Source organism: Gavia stellata, chromosome 1 (assembly GCF_030936135.1).
Source record: "Gavia stellata isolate bGavSte3 chromosome 1, bGavSte3.hap2, whole genome shotgun sequence".
Classification (NCBI taxonomy): Eukaryota; Metazoa; Chordata; class Aves; order Gaviiformes; family Gaviidae; genus Gavia; species Gavia stellata.
Window position 1 is genome coordinate 44,995,255 of NC_082594.1, and position 20,398 is coordinate 45,015,652.

The 20,398-nt window shown below is 36.9% G+C and overlaps 1 protein-coding gene across 2 annotated transcripts; it reads left to right on the forward strand.

The window, feature by feature from the left end:
• The first annotated feature begins 776 nt into the window (after positions 1–776).
• On the forward strand, positions 777–20,338 carry BORA (BORA aurora kinase A activator). Of its 2 annotated transcripts, none has more exons than XM_059819605.1 (12): positions 777–932; positions 2,082–2,188; positions 5,827–5,872; positions 7,470–7,551; positions 8,791–8,856; positions 9,612–9,668; positions 10,996–11,213; positions 13,446–13,599; positions 14,597–15,198; positions 15,611–15,742; positions 17,280–17,457; positions 20,198–20,338. In XM_059819605.1, the coding sequence occupies exons 1-12, from the start codon at positions 777–779 to the stop codon at positions 20,239–20,241; spliced, it is 1,842 nt and encodes a 613-aa protein (XP_059675588.1). In that variant the 3' UTR covers positions 20,242–20,338. The 2 variants fall into 2 exon arrangements, with proteins under 2 accessions (XP_059675588.1, XP_059675580.1); XM_059819597.1 differs by lacking the exon at positions 20,198–20,338 and adding an exon at positions 19,211–19,325.
• The last annotated feature ends 60 nt before the right edge of the window (positions 20,339–20,398 follow it).

Genomic DNA, 20,398 nt, shown 5'->3' on the forward strand with positions numbered 1-20,398 from the left:
GGGCTGGGGCTGGCCTCGGCCCGGGGCGGGGGAACGGTTTTAGGGCTCGAGCGAAACGGGACCTTTCTGAGGGCGTTATTTCTCCCACGGCTTTTCCGGCCGTAGCGGCAGCACCGGGCGTCTCCCCAGCGGCCGGCACGGCTGCTTCCCGCCGCCCGGGGTTAGCTGACTGCAACCAGAAGCTTCTTGGGTGATCCGGTGTGGACGACGGCAGGCTTGCCGGCAGCCCCGTCTCGCCGTTGTGGCTGGGGCTCTCCCTCTGCTTCTGTGCTTGCTGCTTAGCCTGTGGCTAGCACAGCGCTTTCTGGCACTGAGGGGGACCCGGGGAGGTCGTTCCTGTGCTACCCTCATTCCAGTAATACCTCTTTATTTCTGAAGCTCTTGAGTGCCAGCGTTTGGTATGTGAGCTGCCCTCCAGGAATATATTTGGCTTCATAGCCGTTTTGTTTCTTGTGGGTATTTTTGTTGGTGGTTTTTTGTTTTGTGGTGGTTTTTTAATCACCTTTTCAGTGTCCTTGCTTGTCTCTTTTTCAAAGGTTCTATTTATTTTTGGTTGTTCTTCATATTAGCCTTATTTATCAGCTTCACATAGTAGTTCCAAGCCAAAGCTAACTTCGTTTTTGTTAGTCATTTAAATGTTTCTGGCTCCTTAAAAATGATTCATCATCTTTTCCTAAAACCTTGAGGATGATCCTACAAAGTCAAAATTATAATTTCCTTTTTTCCCCCCTTCATTTTTCCTTTCCCTTTCTCTTTTCCAGGTATATCTTAGTGTTATGGGTGATACAAAAGAAGCTAAAATGCAGATAACACCAGAAACTCCAGGACGAGTCACAGTCCTGAATCCCTTTGAAAGTCCCAGTGATTATTATACCCTTCAGGAGCAGATTGTCTCCAGTCCTTCAGTCTTTAAATCAACAAAATCCTCATCTGTAAGATCTGGTCTTTAGTTGTGTAACTATACAGATGTAGTGCCAATACTCTGAAATGCATTAAAATGTGTATTGTATTTAGTGTACTTTAATGTATATATTAAGCCAAATAATTTTGGTGGCATTTGGTGTTTCTTCTGATTACAGGAGTATGCTGCTTTTAATACTAACATTGTCATTTAGTCTTCCTACTTTCCTGGATTTTTTTCTTTAGATATTAGGTGTATCAGTAGATTAGCATATACCTGCTAAATGACAAAAACAATGGAAAGTAGATAAAGGACAGTTGTTGGATGTAGTGTTCTTGTCCCACTTAAAGTGGAAAAAACCTAGTTCCTACTTACATGCTAAGCAGGCTGGATGCAAATAGAACTTAATTGCACTTCTATTAGGAGCTGTTTACATATTCAGAGAATCAAGTTAATGATTTTGTGTATATATAACATTTTTTACTCGCAAATGACATTCTGGTTTGCAGTTGGAATTATTTTCTGATCAGCAGTAGAGATGATGCTGTGCTAATGAAACTAAAAAGACTTACTTGGTAGATCATTTTTCAAATAGATACTTGAACTGTATTTTGTAATTAAGTGTTCAATAAAGGGGTGAAGCTGCTTTATTTCTGAATTGGGTTTTGTTATGCATGATGCATGGCATTATGAGGGAGACTTTGCAGAATGCATATGGGGTTGCAACTCCTCTAAGTTTTCTGGGAAATGTAAGGTGAAAGAAAGGCTGCTCTATTATTTGGGTAACTCGGGTTAGGTATGGACACTGGGTTTTCATGGAACTGCAATTCTGATTGCGGCAATCTAGAAACAACTACATCTTATCCTAAGTTCTGTATCTTCAGTAGATCTGTCCTCAGAAATTGAGAAGAAATTGACACCTCAGTTTGTAAATATTAGCTCTAACCTTCCACTTTATATTATCTTGTAAATCATTGTAATACCACTACCAGGATAAAGAAGCCTGATTGACTTACTAATTTTTTTAAAGTAGATAATTTAAATAGAAACTCTTTTGATTGTCTTTGACAGAAACTATATGGAAGTTAGGATTGCGTTGTTCCGTTGAGATTTGTCCTGTGGTTTTATTTTTATCTTTTTAGACTAGCAAGCATTAAGATGTCCATTTCTTTTTTTTTAGACACCAGGAAAATTTAGATGGTCTATTGATCAGCTTGCTCTAATAAATCCTGTGGAAATTGACTCGGAAGATGTTCGACGCCAAGCAATGTATTTGAGTCATGCTAGGTAACTTACCATCTGTTTTTATGCAGTTAACTTAGCTTGAATACTAGAACAGTGTTCTTTTGCTTTATTGACGTTTCAACACAGCATTAAAGACTTTTTATTCAAATCTTTTAACGTAGATTTTTATGTGTCCCTGATGTGGATATAATATTTAGATGAGGCTGCCTCTGTGTCACTCTTTTTTAATGTTGAGAACTGCTGATCCACTCTGATTGCAGTTTGGAAGACAGCCAGATAAAAGCAGTCAACGTAAACAAGAAAATGTCTTGCCAGTGACTGTTACCAAGCTACCTCTCCTGTTACTTGTCACAACACGATTTGTCTTCTCAGAGTGTTCCATACTGAGGCCTATGAAGTGTAGGCTTCTTTGGTCCTTGGGACTCCTGCAGAAGGGTAGAGCTGGGAAAGCTAGCTAGGTAAGCCAGTACCCTTTTTGAAAGGTATAGATTGGACTTAATGTGAAGGAGGGAAGACCAATAAGCTTGCCATCTTTGAGGAGAAGGAGATTGCTAGTTGCTTGAAATAGTTTGGGGATCTTCATCTTAACTTTTTCCTTTCTCTGAAAATAACTTCCATGGGGAAAACAAATGAGTAAGTAAAACAGGCTTGGCATTTACAGCTCATCTTGAGGGACAGTCTTACACACTAATAGTACAGAACAACATGCCAAGTGAAGGTAGTCAAGGGAAAGCCACAATGGTGAATCCTGTAGACATTCCCATACATTTCTCAGATATGAACTTGCACAAAGAATTGCACCTCATGGCATGAAGCACCGCAGTAAAAGAATACTAAAATAATCCTCCATCCTCTTTATGCCTATAGGACTTTCAAGTCCTGTTAGTGAAATGAAACACAGATAGAGGGCTGTTTAGGGCAGGAGTCCTCTGAATAATCATAGAATCATAGAATAGTTTGGGTTGGAAGGGACATTTAAAGGTCATCTAGTCCAACCCCCCTGTAATGAGCAGGGACATCTTCAACGAGATCAGGTTGCTCAGAGCCCCGGCCAATCTGACCTTGAATGTTTCCAGGGATGGGGCATCTACAACCTCTCTGGGCTACCTGTTCCAGTGTTTCACCACCCTCATCGTAAAAAATATTGTGAATTAGACCTATTGTAGGTTCAGTCAGACACTAAGAACATCTCTCTTTTTGAACAGGAAGAAGTATAAGAAGGAATATGAATTTCTTGCTACAGTAGAAATGTAGAAAGAATATAACTGTCCTCAGCTGTATCTGTGAATCACTGTGTCTTAATGATATTATTTTTCTTAACATCTGTTTGTTTCATGGCCTTCCTGTAGCTGCCAGTAGGTTTTACACTCTAATGCTTTTCATGTTATAAAGCCTTAAGCCTTATGTTTTTAGGGAGTTGATTACATTGTTTCTGGAAGCCTGTTAGGACACACACAAACTAGCTTTAGTTTAGATGACTTGGGTGACAGTTCCAATGATGGTTAGTGGCATGGCCTATAGATATAAACATGCATTGTCTCAGTGGGTCCTTTCAGTCTGTCCCACGGTTTCATACCCACTGTGATTTATTTTTTTAAAAAGCATCTGATATAACTAGAAAGAGTCTAGTTTGTCCATGTGTAGATTTGCTGTGTCCATGCTTGTATGTTTCAGTGTAGGACAGACTGAGGTGGTTATTTCTCGTGGCCGCAAACTGTACATATATATATGTTGGTGTAAGATTTTGTATGGCAACTGATTTTTAATTTACATTTCATAAATAGTGCTTTATGGAAACAAAAGTGTCATAAATACAGCTTTTGACATTAAAAGTTCCTGATAAAAGAATGGAGTTTTTGAAGGCCATACGTAATGTTACACAAACTATATACTCCATTTTTAATAATGCTTGTTAACAAGTAATTTTCCCAATTAGTTGCAAAGAACCACAAGCATAAGAAATTTTGTGTATAAATATTTCAAACTGTTAATTCTCCATTATGTAGTGAAAACAGTTTGGGTAGCAGCACAGTGTAAAACCTCATCAGCGCTTTGCAAAGTCTAAGTGTGTTTCATGTGTAAACTTGATTTTGTGCAGTATTACTGTTTCCATAAACTGCGCATTGTTTATGTGCTATGTTTATTGCACTGCTTATAAAATGACTAGGAGATCTTCTTTCTGGCAGACTGTGTTAGTGAAAAATAGTCTATCAGTAATTGAGCAGACACAGTGACACAGTCTTGTCCACAAACTTTCCTCTTCCTTTTTTATTTCTACTGGTAGAAATTGAATGTTTCTAAATAGGGTGCTATGCTACTATATGTTAAGTGTTCAAAAAAAAGAATCTGTACTGCATCTTGCATACTGTGTGTCACAGTTGCAAGTGCTCTGTTGCTTGAAGCTGCATGCAAGACTGGCTTGTTTTTATTCTTGTTAAATACATATGACATTTTCACTTTGTTATTTTCCTGGAGTTACACACTAAAGAAAAAGCATGCTTTTCTGCACTAACTAGCACTTTTACAGGGAGCTGTTTTCCCACTTCCCCTGTTTCTCCTTTGGAATCTGGCTTGTAAAGATGCTTATTACTCATGATCCACTATGCATAAATATACCATGATTGTATGCTTATTCTGTTGGTACAACAACTGAATTTTGTGCAAGTGTCTTCATAGAACTGTCACTTTAGCATCATCTAGGTAGACGTAGTTGAAGATGGCATGTCCAAGTACTGCAGATCTATTTGAAGTCTGATTAGCATCAAAGAAAGAGGTCTGTGAGGGAAAGTTTATGTATGTATTAAGAACATCTACGTGTTTTTGTGTAGTTAATAATGTCTGTTATCTGACTGATTTCTAAAACTATTCAAGAATAATTCAGGTATACTAACTGTGTATGAAAATACATGATTCAGCTAAGATGATGATGAATATTCATTGTAAAATTTTTTGAACCTTATAAATTATATAGTAGTAACTGAAAATGACACTTGAAGGTGACCGTTAAAGGAAGTATAAATGTAGAATCTCACACAATATTTTTTTAAAAAACTAGGTTGAAAGCTGCATAAGGGAATGTGTTAATTGATTCAGACTGAAATATGATATTGTATCCTGAACTGAAGAAGATATGGCAGACTAGCTATTTGAAAGAGGGAACTCTGTGCTGGAAAAGTGGGATGTGTCAGGAATTTGAGTATACAAACATTCCACAAGTATCTTCTGTTGCCCTTTTGTTCTTTACAGCTCAGTTTTTTATTCTGCTTGATTTTGTAGTGAGATTCTTTGTAAGCCTAATCTCATGGCAACTTTAATAGTAAAATCTATTCATATGACAAGTTCAACATAACTAAATGGATTAGTTTGGAAGATCAGTTATGATTGAGTTTTTGTCCAGATAAAAATACTTGCTGATACAAGGAGTAAATAGAAGATTTGCAAATATGTGCTTATAAATGGTATAGATATTTTTCAAATGAACTGAAGTAACCAAGAAGTGCATTTCTGTTTCTAAATTTATACTATTAGATTATTGCGTATAACAGCAAAAACATCATAAGATTTAGGGTTTAGTGCAATTTCATTTATAATGTTTCTCTTAAACATCTGTAAAAGATTACTGGTTTTTTCCAGTTATGTGATGGCTTTGATAACTGAGCTGTTTTTTGTTTATTACTTAGAATTGATAAGGAGACAGAAGACAGAAGACAAAAAGCCATTGAGGAGGTAATAAAACTTTCTAAGCTATCAAGTATTGATTTGTTTTAGCTACATACCTACAGAAGAGATCCACGTCTATTATAGGATTTCAAAGCCCAGAAGCCGCTTAGATTTTACTGGTCAGTAAGAAAGTAATTTTGTGTCCTCATCCCTTGCAGTTGTAGCTGGAATTCACATGGTCTTTTTCTGCCCATCTTCTTTCACACACCTGTAGGTCAAAACAGCAGATACTTCTTCTTGCATGTTGCTTGGCTAATGGGAGTTTAGCTGTAAGATAGCTCTTATAAGTAGTCAATTTAAGGTTAAAAATAATGATTGTGTATTTTGGGTTTTCCAGTAACTGTTAGTGTTAGGTAGCTTAGTTTCTTTTATAGCCTTTTTTAAAATGTAGCAGAACTTTGGTGATTTTTTTTGTTTCTTCCACGGTCTGCTCTAGTTGGAGGCAAAACTTTCTTCTGGTAGCTTGTAATTCCGTTCATTTTTCATTTTATTTTTTACTATCCATTTGTCTAGCAGAGAAGTAGTAAAATGTTTCAAATCTTCAGTATAGAAATCTTCAATGTTATTTCAATTTCCATTTAAAAAAATAAAATAAAATAAGGCTCTGATAGTCAAGTCTTCCTTAGTGTTATTGACCTTTTTATGTTGTATCATGCTGTTACCAGTTTCTGTCCCTGTAAACAAAAAATATGTTTTATGATTCTATAAGGGTGCTATGTAGTTGACCTGCAGCTAAGATACTCTGTTGTTCTAAATCTGCATTAAAAAGGCTTTTTCTTCTTTGTGAGGCATAAGCTAATGGATTATTCAGCTGAACAGCTTGAAACCATGTCTCTGATAAAAATTACACCTTTAATAGTTCGGTATTTCAAGCTGAGGTGGTTTTTTTTTTTCATTTGCTTTAAATCTTGCTTTTATTGTGAGAACAGGATTTGCCATGTATTTCTTGAAGCTATGTAATAGTGTTCATCTCCTCAGCATCAGGGTGTTCTAGAGTGCAACTGTGACAGCAGATGTAGTTTCTGGTTCAAAGAAAAAGACTGAAGTGCCAGTACTCATAAATGTTTCACTGCTAACCAGTTTAGCCAAATACACTAAGAATATTGTCAAAAAGCCTTGGTTGTCCACTTCTTTTACTGTTACCGCAGTATCTCTTTAGCACTTCTGCGAAATAGCTCAATTGTTAAAAAACAACAATTTAACAAACTGAAAATTTGAAAATAATTACATTAAACTACCATGCAATAAGTATGGTAGAGACAATTCACATTTTTAAATGAGTAATTCGTGTTAAACTTTTGTATAATTTTCACCCTGCAGACTTGAAAGATCTGAGGTTGTATGTGTCGTAAAGAACACAGGGGTCGTCTTCAAATCAAATTGTTTTTTCTTTAACCTCTCTGACCTGAAATATATTTTGGGTATAGGGGATAACTATCTTTACAGGTTTGGGGAAGGAGGAGTTAAAATTCTTAAAATACAGATCTGTGAGTAGCAAAAGGTATGACTTAAGTTTTTCTTGTTCAGGGTACTAATCTAAATTTAAGTTGAGAGTCTCCAATTTTTAAAAGTGCTGAGGTGGTTTGTTTTTATTCTGTTGTAGTTTTTCACAAAAAGACTCATAGTTCCTTCTCCGTGGACTGAACATGAAGGCAAACAAGTTTCTCAGTTTAATTCAACTAAATGTAAGTTGCTTTTGTGTGTCCACCCAAAATTATCTAGCTTTTGGAGAAATTACCAAGCATAATTTTTTTTTTTCAACCTCAATTTAAATTCTAAGATGGCACAACTGATAGGTTCTTAGTTGTTCTCTCCAAGTGCTTTCTTTATTTAAACATCGTTTATTCATCCAGACTTTTTTTATTAATCCAGAATTTTTCCTTTTTGCTATTTTTGGTTCCTGTTCTTAAATATTTTTCCTTTTGTAACCTGTCTTCAACCAGTTTAATTGACACACACAACTTTGCTCCGTCAATGCTGGTAATAGCCAAGTCTTCTACTTTTGCTCTTCTGATATCTGCATGTCTGACTTACTCTGACTGCTTTCCTGCCAATATAAGTATATGGGAAACTGAGTTCCATATTCTTCTACCCTTACTTGCTATGTAAATTCCGGTTGTCCTTTCAGTGTCCTGATAGTTCACTGTCACTGTACGTAGGGTTGTGGGTTTTTGAAGTTTATTTCATTTACACCATTATTAGATTTTATTATTAATGCTGCTGTTATTAAAGTCTATATATCACCAACAGAATACATAGTAAATGGATTACAAGCTGGACAAACGTCAGCTATAAAGTGTTGTTTGCATTCAGTATTGTTTGGTAGGAAATTCTTAAATAAGTGGGGATTTTTGCAAGATTTTGAAGAGGCTAAACTTAAAATTTTTTATCAAGGAGATGCACCTTGTGGATAGTGTATTTTTAATTGTCAATTTTAAGATCGTCATTTCTTGGGCAGAGAACATAAGCCACAATCCTAGACCTGGGAAAGTGAATGGTGAAAGAACATGGTCTAATGTGTTCCTTAGTGGTATAAAAAGAGTGGAATCGTACATTCTTTACCTTTGTCTTCAAGTCCAGACTGCATGATTTTCTGGAAATGTGTTTTACTTGAACACAGCCTGTTTGGCTAAGCATAAACTAAGTTTGTTTTAAATCTCTCTAATGTAGTGGAGGCTACAGGAGACAAAGATTTGGGCAAAATTGATGCTATTTCACTAAGCTTTTTTTTTTAATAGAAAGGTGCTGAAATTCTCTTAATCGCCTATAATGGTAACCTTTCTTCAGTACTCCTTTCTAATGTCTTCCAAACTTTGATGCAAAAATTTTGCTTAGTTGTATTAAATATTCTAACTTACTGCTGCTAGAGTTCAAAATTCTATATGCAATGCATGCTTAAATTTAAGTTCTTATCTGTTTTACAGCCATAGATTTAAATAACATATCTCCAATTGGAAGACAGCTAACTTTGCAGCCTGGGAAAACCAATGGTGGGTAAAAGGCAATGTCTGAAATTACAGGCTTTCTCTGAAGTGAAATAACCCATTTTTTAATTGCTGTTTAATTTCAAAAGGGAATTATTTTTTTGTTAATATTCCTGTGGAAGTAATTTTTCTTGAACTGTATTGTACTATTAATTTTAATATCCATTTCTCATAGTAACTTAATTCTGTTACACTCTCATATTTTTTCAGAAGTAAAAATTGAGCTCCTCTGTAGAGTGCATTTTTTCCAACTCAATGTATGCACTTTTTCTGAACTAAAAAGTGAATATAAGCCTCAGGTCTATAGGTAAATTACAGTTTCAATAAACCTTTAATGTGTGGATCGTTTTGGGTTAGAGAATCTCGATTATTTTCACTGCCAAACAAATAGCAGAAATCTTGAGACATGGTTTAAACTATTTTATTTTAGATAAATAGGTAGTGTTTTTCCCTAGTGTGTTTTGATGATCTTTCTCCTGTTTCCTTTTGAATGCTTCCTTTCTTCAGAGACCTCTCTCCTTAGTTAAGAATGCCTCTTCAGAGGCTTTTATGTTACAAGCCTTGTTTTTTTTATTTCTAGGCCTGAGTGTGCTGCATGTAGTGTTGTCAAATCAGAATCCTAGCTTTAATTAACACTTTTCCTTATTGCAACTGTAACTTAAAATAGCTCAATTGCAATGCAATTTGAAAGTGAATTTTTATTTCTACAGTTTTAGTAAAAGGTCACTGCAAGCTAATTTTGTTGGTTTTATTCATTGCAGCTGCTTGTCAGACTGTACTGTCTTTGCCAGTGGATTTTAATTTAGAGAAAATACTAGGTATGTTGTGTAATATCTAAATTTAATTATGAATGTCTAAATAGAAAACTTGGTTTTGTATTGTTTGCTGGGGTTTTTTTGTCTTATGAAATATTGAAAACCTAATGTATGAGTGCAAGTTTTAAGTATGTGTTCTAAATAGACAGTTATTCCATGTTGCATGGGACATCTGACTTAAATGATGTGATTTGAGTGTAGACATAAAGATAAAAGAGGAGGGATATGGAGGACAATTGGAAATTGATTAACCATTCTGAATGCATAAAAGGTAGTCAGCAGAAGATACCCCCTGCCTCCCCCAAATAGAGCAGTTATTTAACTTAGCAGAGCTGTTTGACTTTCAGATTACTGGCCATGATGATCACTGCCCAACCTTGCCTTGAGCAAAGCTATGCTGTAATTCTGTGCCTTTAATATGACTGAAGCCATGGTGGTGACTAGAAGTTGTGTGGTGGCAAAAAAGCCATGAATGCTGAGTGGGGGGACAGGAGTCCAAATTAACTGATTGTAACTGATATAGCAAGCAATTGCTGCCAGCTTCTCAGGCAAGGGGGCTGGAAAGGCCTGTTCTTACAGCTCATATATGGGAATAGTGGGTATAGCCACCTCTGAGGTTTTTTGGCTGCATGCTCCTATCCCAGTATTGAAGTACACAGCCCTGATTGTGGGTCATCAAAATTAAAACAGAAAAACAGAACCATATCTATTGCTTTTGTGTTTCATCTTAACAACTGCTGCCATCAATGCATACTTTGTGAATTCATGAAAAATTTCATCTACAAGAAATATCCAGTTAGAACAGTGCAAGAGCAAAAACTTAAAATAATCTGGTAAGTCTCAGCATATTTTAATAGGTCTTTGTTAACATCTGTATGCTGTTCTACTGTAAACTGCTAACAGCTTTGACTTTTTTCGAGTTGAATCTGGTTTGCCTTTGGATGTATCACGATGACTGTCAAAGCATGTGGGAGATCTGAAAAAGGGTCTAGTGGTATAATGACCCCTTTTTCACAACTCAAATGTGAAGAATAATACAATTTTGGGAAAAGACCAGTAAGTAGATGCTAGCCAATATATATATATATTTTTTAATGCAGCCTTTAGTATTAAAGGATGATAGGCAGAAATGGAACCTTGGTAGACACAGTGGACTTTTTGTAATGGTAACAGGTGATCCTTTGGGATAGGTGCCTAAATTAGATTAATTCCTTGCTGTATTGGTAAATAGGATTAAATGTTTTAATTTGGTTATATATGCCTCTGTAGTGGAAGGTACTTCTTTTTTCTTGCATTCTTACTGGAAAGTACTTCTTCTCAACGTTTCTAGGTGAATATTTTAGAACTGATGAATTCGCAGATCAGTCTCAGGAAAATCTGAGCTCTTCATCACTCAGAAGAAAGCTGTTTTTAGAAGAAAATGGAAGTGTATCTGAATGCTTGTCCCCTTCTCTGCATAGTCCATGTGGTAGTCAGCCACTTGGAGTGCTTTGTTCAATTGACATATCTCCAGTCCGGTGCAGAAGCCCTCTGGAAACATCTAGTTCAGTAAGTAGCTTGTTTTGGGGCTGGATGGGGTGTGACTTAGCAGGCACAAGAGTAGTTCTTAGAGCAGGCTGTACAGATTCTGTGTTCTAACAGACTTCATGAGATGAACAACCATGTTTTCAAGAAGCTGCAACTGCTTTATGAGAGAATAGGTATTAGACCAAAAGTGTGTGTTTGTTTTTTTTTTCAAATTCCAATTTCAGGAAAAATTTATGTGAACAAAAACGTCTTGAAAGAATATATTACTAACTTTTTATTATATCAAATTATTATGCTGTGCTGCTATTCGTTTGTATAGAAGGAATTATGCTTTAATTTTATGTTATGAAAACGAAGTAGGATTTGATATATATATACAAGACTTGCTGAAAGAATGTCGAAACCATTTTTTTCATAAAATGTTTATACAAAGAAAAGGCCTGTTTATTCCATGAACTGCTGTCTGAAATAGTAGTTGATATGAACAGGTGATACAATTATTTCCCTTATAGCTCATAAACTCATTTATGGTGGAAGAAATGACTTGTGGATCTTTGAATGCAGTGCTAAATATGCTTTTTTCTTTTCCATTGACCAGAGATTTCAGATGAATAGACGTTTATTAGAACAAAGAACATAATCTCTGTTTTTTAAATTAAGTGAGATGAATCTTATTCCCAGGTGGACATAGCACAGCTAAACGGGTTTAGGTGGTATGATTTCATCTGTTTGGTGGCTGAAGTGCACGGGAAAAAAGGTACCCCAGCAAGAGTGTGGCTTTAAAAAAAAAAAAAAAAAGAGTCCTCGCTATGGTAACCTAGTAAATAATTCCTACAACATAATGACACTGCTAGAAGTGACTTTTCTTTTTGTAGAATACTATTAAGCAAGATCACAACTACTATTCTTTTTTCTTAAGGAAAAGTATTTTGTCTGGTCCTGAGTTAAATAATTCCAATAATATGGATTCCATTAAAATATAAATAGTGGCTGACTTTCATCTGCATTGTTAGGAGTAAGAAATTGAGGTTAAATACTTGACTATATACACAGATAGCAATAATTCCCTGTTTAGGCTTATCATAGTTCTTAAATATAATAAATATAGTCTTAGTTGGTATTACGTGACAGTTTGAGTCCATTCCCTATTTCCTATGTGGAGGCATAACATCCAAGTGAAGAGTTGCAACTGGAATGGACAGGCTGGATCGATGGGCTGAGACCAACCGGATGAAGTTCAATAAGGCCAAGTGCCGGGTTCTACACTTTGGCCACAACAACCCCAGGCAACGCTACAGGCTTGGAGACGAGTGGCTGGAAAGCTGCCCCGCAGAAAAGGACCTGGGGGTGTTGATTGACAGCCGGCTGAATATGAGCCAGCAGTGTGCCCAGGTGGCCAAGAAGGCCAATAGCATCCTGGCCTGGATCAGAAATAGTGTGGCCAGCAGGAGCAGGGAGGTGATCCTGCCCCTGTACTCGGCACTGGTGAGGCCACACCTCGAATCCTGTGTTCAGTTTTGTGCCCCTCACTACAAGAAGGACATTGAGGTGCTGGAGGGTGTCCAGAGAAGGGCGATGAAGCTGGTGAGGGGTCTGGAGCACAAGTCTTATGAGGAGCGGCTGAGGGAACTGGGGTTGTTTAGCCTGGAGAAGAGGAGGCTGCGGGGAGACCTTATCACTCTCTACAACTACCTGAAAGGGGGTTGCAGAGAGGTGGGTGTTGGTCTCTTCTCCCAAGTGACGAGTGACAGGACAAGAGGAAATGGCCTCAAGTTGCGCCAGGGGAGATTCAGACTGGATATTAGGAAAAAGCTCTTTACTGAGAGAGTGGTGAAACACTGGAACAGGCTGCCCAGGGAGGTAGTGGAGTCACCCTCCCTGGAGGTATTCAAGGAGCATGTAGATATGGCATTGTGGGATGTGGCTTGATGGGCATGGTGCTGTGTGGTGTGGGTGGGTTGTTTTGGTGTGGGTTGTGGTGTGTTTTGTGGTTTGTGGGTGGTTTTTTGTGGTGGTTTTTTTTTTTTTTTTTTGGTTGGACTTGATGATCTTACAGGTCTTTTCCAACCTTAGTGATTCTGTGAATATTTAAGCTCAACTAGTGACAGAGATTGTCCTTGTACAGTTGTACAGGATTAGTTTTCCTCAGTGCTGCCATATTAAGCTTTTTAATTGGACCACTTTTTATATATACATATTAGTCAAAGTTTACATTATGAAAATATGCTGTCCTTTTTTTTTTTTTAACTGAAGGGTCAGTTTTCCTCAAGTCCTATTCAGGGAGGAACAAGGGCTTATAGTCTTGGAAGTATAACCAGTCCCACATTTCCAGAGGGGTCTCCTGCACATAATGGTTCTCCTACTTTTTCACCAATTGCCTTTCACATAAGAAAGACGCCGCTGTCGGGTATGGTTTAATTGTATATGTATTATTCTTTCTTGATTTATAGATTTTTATTATAAAAATTGCTGCATTCTTACTGGAGCCTTTTTCTGTTTGGAGACTGTGCTTGGCAGACCAGGAGTCTCCTCCTATATGACATGTTAACTGTTTAGCAGTGAAATACCTTAACAATGTGAAACAGTGAAGTGTATCTGCTTGCAAAAAATCAACTACAGAAAATGTTTTAAAAGAAGGAATTGAGACCTAATAGGGATGGAAAAAAATTTAAAGGATTAATCTAGCGTGAGGAGGGGGTTTAAAGCCATATGCCTGAACTAAGTCATGTCACAGTTCTGATTTGGCCCAACCTGAAGCATTTTAATTGGACAAAGAATGTTTAGCCTGAGTTTTCAAATCATGTGATAGTCAAGATTATTTGAAATGAAATTGACTAGTGAAGAAACCATGAACATTTTGTGTCCTCGTTGCTCTAGAAAATGTCAGTATTTTATGTTTCGTTCATGGAAAGACTTAATGCCACATTTGTATATGACTTTGCTCGGATGAGCCTTGTGGTATTTCAACAGCGTTATATATAGAGATTGCATAGGTTTGATTTTATTGAAACTTTTATTGCTAGCCCAGTTTTTTTTAAATGCCTGTAGAATATGTATAATTATATTTTTTTTGGAAGAAAACCACAGAACCAGCCTTCACACATTTTTCCTGTGAACAGTGTGTCGTATTGCCATTTGATAATGCAAGGCCTCTGATACAACAAACTATGTCATAGGAAACAAATTTCATGGGAAAAAATGGGATAAAAACTTGCCTTTACCATGATAGTTTACATGCAGTTTAAACTCTTCCTTGGAGCCAGGAGGCAGTGCTCAGTGAAACAGTTGGCTAAAATTATTTGAAGGACTGTAGGGTTTTGAGGATGATGACGTTAACTCCATGTGATACGTAATAGAATAACTTTGTTCGTGGGTGTTTTTTTTCCTCTTTCTTCTATGGACAGACCAAAGAAAATTTACATTTCGTTCTCCAGATATTCCTTCTTCCTCAAATAGAATGACACCCCCAAGTACAAGAAGTCCTTATATAGATGGTTGTTCTCCAATTAAAAATTGTTCTCCTATGAGGCTTGGAGCATGTAGAGGAACTGCCCAGTATCAGACTTCTGTCATTAGAATACCAATTGCAGTTGAAAATCATGGTGAGGATGAGGAAGACAAGGAAAATGCTTCTCCAGCAGAAGCTCGGTTCCCAGAAATGGATAATGGAATAAACTTACGTCAGCAAGACGGTGATACTTTTGCACATGGTGCACATCTCGTGGTAGCAACTGTGTCTATTGCACCAGATCACTCGGAAGCTTGTCATCAAAGGTTGTCATCATTTCAGGATATAGAAGGCTCAAAAGAAAATAATACTGTAGATATGGCTGATGCAGCTGAAGTGTCAGAGGAGAACACTTGGATAAAAGAAACAATTGGCAATAGCAATGCACCAATGACCAGCTTTATGACAGGGATTACTTTCAGTATTGAAAACTCTCGCATGTGCATGTCACCTCTTGCAGAAAGCAGTGCAATTCCTTGTGACAACAGTAGTATTCAGGTAAAAATAAAAATCTGGTTTTGCTTCTCTGTAAAACTGAGCTTGACATACTAACTTTTAGTATGCATACCATTCTGGAAGTAATTGTCTTTTTTTCTCTTACTGGATGTGGCATGCAGGTGTTATTGTGACTTTTATTCCTTCCCCCTCACTCCCTTCTTCCTCTCTCAGTGGAGTCAGTGTAGCATTTATAAATGATTTTTGTGTTACTATGTACAGTAATACGTTTAACTTAATCCAAACGAATTCTGACAGACCTGTTTACAATTTGCTTTTGTTATTAACTGATGGTAGTTTTTTTGTTGGATTAAGTTCTGTTAATCAAATGCAAGTCATAACAGGTATGAGAATCTGAGGGGTTTATTGGTGATAGACTGCAGTACATTTTTAAAGCCCTGCTTCTTGATTTCAGGTGGACAGTGGTTATAATACACAGACTTGTGGAAGCAGCATTATGGATACTGCAGGGGCTGAAAACAGCTGCAGAGAAAATGATGTGAATACTAACGTGTTTCAGAATAAAACTCAGCTTCTTAGAACAAAGGTAGGACTTAAGTTGTGATACAAAAGTGATAGGCTTCCCATCTAAATCATCCATTCCCTATTTTATTCAGTTGCAGGGAGCCTGAGTGAAGGGAGAGACTGTCAGGTGATAATAGAGAGCATGTAGCATCGTTTCAAGTATTATGTTGAAAACAAGGAATAAATGCAGGACAAATATTGTAAGCTGGCAATAAAATTAATGTGTTCTATGGCAAAGGCAAAGGTAGCTTCAGAGGAAACTGAAGTATGTGCATAAAAGCTAGTTGTGAGGCTGCTCATGGCTTCCGATCTAGTCTGTATCTTATTTTTGTTTCTGTTGTTCTTGCTCCTTTATCTTTTTTTATTGCTAAGTTTTTAAATGTGTGCCTGTGGAGAAGCACATTTTTGGGGAAAAATTGTCTGCCACTTCTTTTCATAAACTAGCCTCAAGTTTCCTAGACCATACCTGGCATGCTGACTTGGTGGGGAACTTTCTGGTTAGGTACAGTCTTTTGATTACAAGCCCTTTGATGACCTATCTTAAAAACAAAACAAAGTACAAAGGACAATACATGTCTAGCAAGGCTCCTAAGCTCTTAATCTTTTGACTGATGGGAAGGAGTTCTATTTCTTCCAGAGAACGGGAAGCAAGGCTAGTTTCTTCAGAGGAGAGAGCAAAGATAATCTCCTCTCACTTAGTAATTGTGGTCTTATGGTCTTATAAACTTAATATTGTTTATGGTCTACTACTTGGCATTATTTACAGTCATTGAAGGGGAGGCAGTACTGACCAGTAGTATCAGGCTATAAAAAGACTCACATTAAGCCCCTTCAGCCCTGACTTCAATTCTGTATCTGACGTGCTAATAGCCACTTCTCTGCCAAGGTAAAGAGCGGATTGATGGTGTCTTATAGACACTTGACATCAAATTTTGAACTCTGCTCACTTAAGATTAGGATAACTGTGCCCTTACAGGAAGAATAGATGGATACTTTATCTTTAACTTGCAAAAATACCCATCTATGCTGAGGTCTTGCCCCAGTCACCCTGTTGGACATGGGTTATACACGTGAATATATTCATCGGAATCAATTGTCTAATACCAAACCTGTCCTAGAGACTCATCAATGTCATGCAGCTATTTTCTCCCACTGCTAGTCTTTCAACTGCTAGATCCTGACTAAGCGCACCTTTGCATTTTGGATTAGGATTTACATGTGGAGGCATGAAGTACTTAATTCAACTCGCACAACAGAGAACCCACAGCGAATGAATTAAAAAAAAAAAAAAAAAAGCGTGGACATTGCTGGCTGAAGGAATTCAGCCTGGCTCATTCAGAGCATGTGTCCTCTGAAAGGAGGTTCTTGCTGACAGCATGTCTCAGATTTGTGCAGAGAAAACACTATCTTTCATTTCTTTTTTATTTCAGAAGGGGAGAGATGGGAGGCTAGGGTACTAATTGCAACTTGAAATTTTCAGATAGTAAGTTTGGATCTTGTTTCTTTTGGGGAATTTTTGTGAAAATGGTTTTAAAATTAACTTTTCCTTATTAACCTAGGAGTGTTCCATTTTAAACCATAAGGACAATCAGCTGCTGAGAGCAAAATCTCCAGAGAAGCAATCCTGTTTCCAAAAAGCAAAAACACATAGTACAGTATTTGGTCAAAATACAACTTGCAACATTTCTGCCTGGAAACATAAAAATGAAAATCAAGTTCAGGGATTTCACAAAAATGGTATGTAGTTTTCTGATGGAGAGCTTAAATTGTGTTGTCTAATAAATTTTTATATATATGACTTTGATTAGCTGGATTATACATACTATTTTGCTTTTTTTAATACAAATGTAATAAATTGTCTGGTATATATCAATGGAGTTTTAAAATAATGTGGTTTTTTTCCAGTCTTATTATTAACAAATTTATTGATATCATTAAGCAATCCGTTTGAAAATTAAGGCAGCTAGACTTGGTACAAAGAAACCATAGTGTTTTTGCAGAATTGTGTTCCTTCTGTGATTAGGGTAGATTCCATGAGGAGCCTTGTTTTTAAAGTTTGGACATAACATCAGCTTCAAGAGGAATATTTTAGATAGACTGAGCAAACCTCGGGTAACTTGCATAGGAGCCGATATAACTGCAAAACCACCTACGTTTTAAGACACAACTCCTAAAGGCATGAGGGAAATCTTTCTTTGGGGGACAGAGAAAGGAAAGGAGTATTAGTTCTGGATTGCTTTTCCCCTGATCAGATTTGTTGTGTGGCTTCAGGAATACTGGCACTGGTACCAAGAAAGAGTCGCTGGGCAGAAATGAACTGCTGGGGGTGTGATGAGAGCAGGGCTCGGGAAACAGGAGGGGTGTGAGTGTCTGTCAGCATCAGTCTAAAGGAACAGTGATGAAACTCAGCTGTGACTTTCACGAGGAAAGAATAAAACTAGTGTTCCAGAAATGGGTCCCTGGAATATGTGTACATTTCATAGTATACTGCAAGCTGTTAAAAATGAGTGCTTTAATACCAGGCTAGTCCTTTTAATCAAGTTTTTGTGAACAGCTGCATGAAAACTCCCTTCTAGTTATGGAAATTACATACTCTTGTGAACAGCTGCATGAAAACTCCCTTCTAGTTATGGAAATTACATACTTTTCCACAATTAAAAAAAGTTTAATTCTCTTAGTAAGTTTTATGTCAAAAGAAGCCTTTTAGCAGTTCTTTGATCAGTTTTTCCTTGGTTTGACAGAAAACTGTATCTGTCAGTTAGCTTTACCATGTACTTAAGTAAAATGTACTATTGGTTACTTTCAAATTAAGTGATAGTGTTGTTACTTTAGAAATTGTATTAGTACTAATCTTGAAGTTGATCACCTGACCTCACCAGTGTCTCCCAAGAACACCTGTGTCCAAACTGATGCTCTGGTACCCTTTCAAAGGAATGTAAGAAGGCGCAATAAGGGTAATTGGTCTCAGTACATCATTAAGAGAATGGTGCAGCCTTCCTTCTATCAAAGTAAACCATTACACTTCCCTCTTATGTTTAATTCCCAATAATTACCAATAATTTCCAATGTTACTTACCAAAATTTAGATAAGCATTTAGAAATATAATTAATTTTTGCATGCCACTTACTGCAAAAAGTATTTATATAAAAAAACTCCTGATACTTCCAAGAAAAACATCAATGAACAAAAGTAATGCAATGAGGAGGGTCTGGAAGCCCAGAACTCCCTTTGCCTAATCAAATCAGCTTTGATTAAACTTGATTGGATTTGTTTAAAAGGACCTTCTGCAATTCATAAATGTGAATGGGGGAAAAAATGACATGGTAATCTCCTAGCCCTCGTGACTAAGAGGGGAAGAAGAGGTGGGGGAAGTACTGAGATTTCAGGGCTCAGTGTTTGTGGAGCTCTGAAGTAAACTTTGTTGGATTAATCAAAAAGAAAAGTCCATTCTAGTAGGTGCTCCAGGTGAAGCAGTCTCTCTTTTCATAGTGAGGATATCCAGTCCCAGGGTACTGGATGGGCGTTCTGCTTCCTATTCTATTCCACAGCCCACAGAAAAGCTTGTATCAAACTGATAGGCTGTGGCTGATGAGCAGCTATTGGCACACAAAGCCTGAAACAGTTGGTCAGACCTGAATTTGAAGGCAGCTGACAGCATTTTTAAAAAATCTCAAAAGGGGAGGTATGAACAGAATTGCACAGCATTAAAAAGCACTGTGTTAGACCCGAGACTTGTGCGCAAGCATTGTATGAATAGAATAGTTTTTGAAATATTTTCATTAATAACTCGCCAGTGAAGGCTTTCTGAAAAATATACTTAATGAAACAGGGAAGCTTCTATACCATCAATAAAGCATCATCTGGTTTTAGCTCTCACATTGCAAAAATAGCAATAAAAAAATTACTTTAGGTTTCTAACCAGCAAACATGACATGCATTATTCTTACTTCCATAGCAATTTAATCAGTATTTCTGTTATGCATATCTGATTGACAGTACTTGAACCTAAGGTCCTGAATTATCTATTTCAGGATCTTGAAACAGTGCCCTACTAAAAGCTGGAAATACACTGAATTGGTAACTCTAGGGGATGAATTTTGTCAAAGCAGAGAATGAACTTAGACTTCGGGAAAATGAATTTGTTGAATAGGGCATTGAAAATGTTCTTAGCTTTAGTTTGTAAGGTTTGTAGCTCAAAAGCAAGACACAACTTGTCTGAGATTTAAAAGTTATTTATGATGTTGCATCTTTTCTGTTTCTCATGATAATTCTTTTTAACAACAATAACTGAAAGGGTGAATTTCAGATTTCCAGACTGTACAAAGGATTTATTTTTGCAAGTGTAATTACTAAAAATAGCGGTGATGTAAAGGGGAAGATGGGAAGCAGAGTAGTCCAAATTATGATCTGTTTGGCATGATATGTATAATTAAGGTTTGGTTTTAATTTTTAATTAAAATTTTTGATTCTTTATAATGATATGTTCAGTCATCAGAGGCTTTCAAAGTATTCACAGATAAAAAGAGCACTCACTAAAATACTTAATTGCACCCTGTGTAAGTATTTTCTTAAAGGTAAGGGAAAAGTAATGGCAGAAATGAGTGAATGTGAGAAGCAATTAAGGATCCCCAAATAAATTGCCAGTATTTTCTGTCCTGTTTTATAGTCTTCAATTAG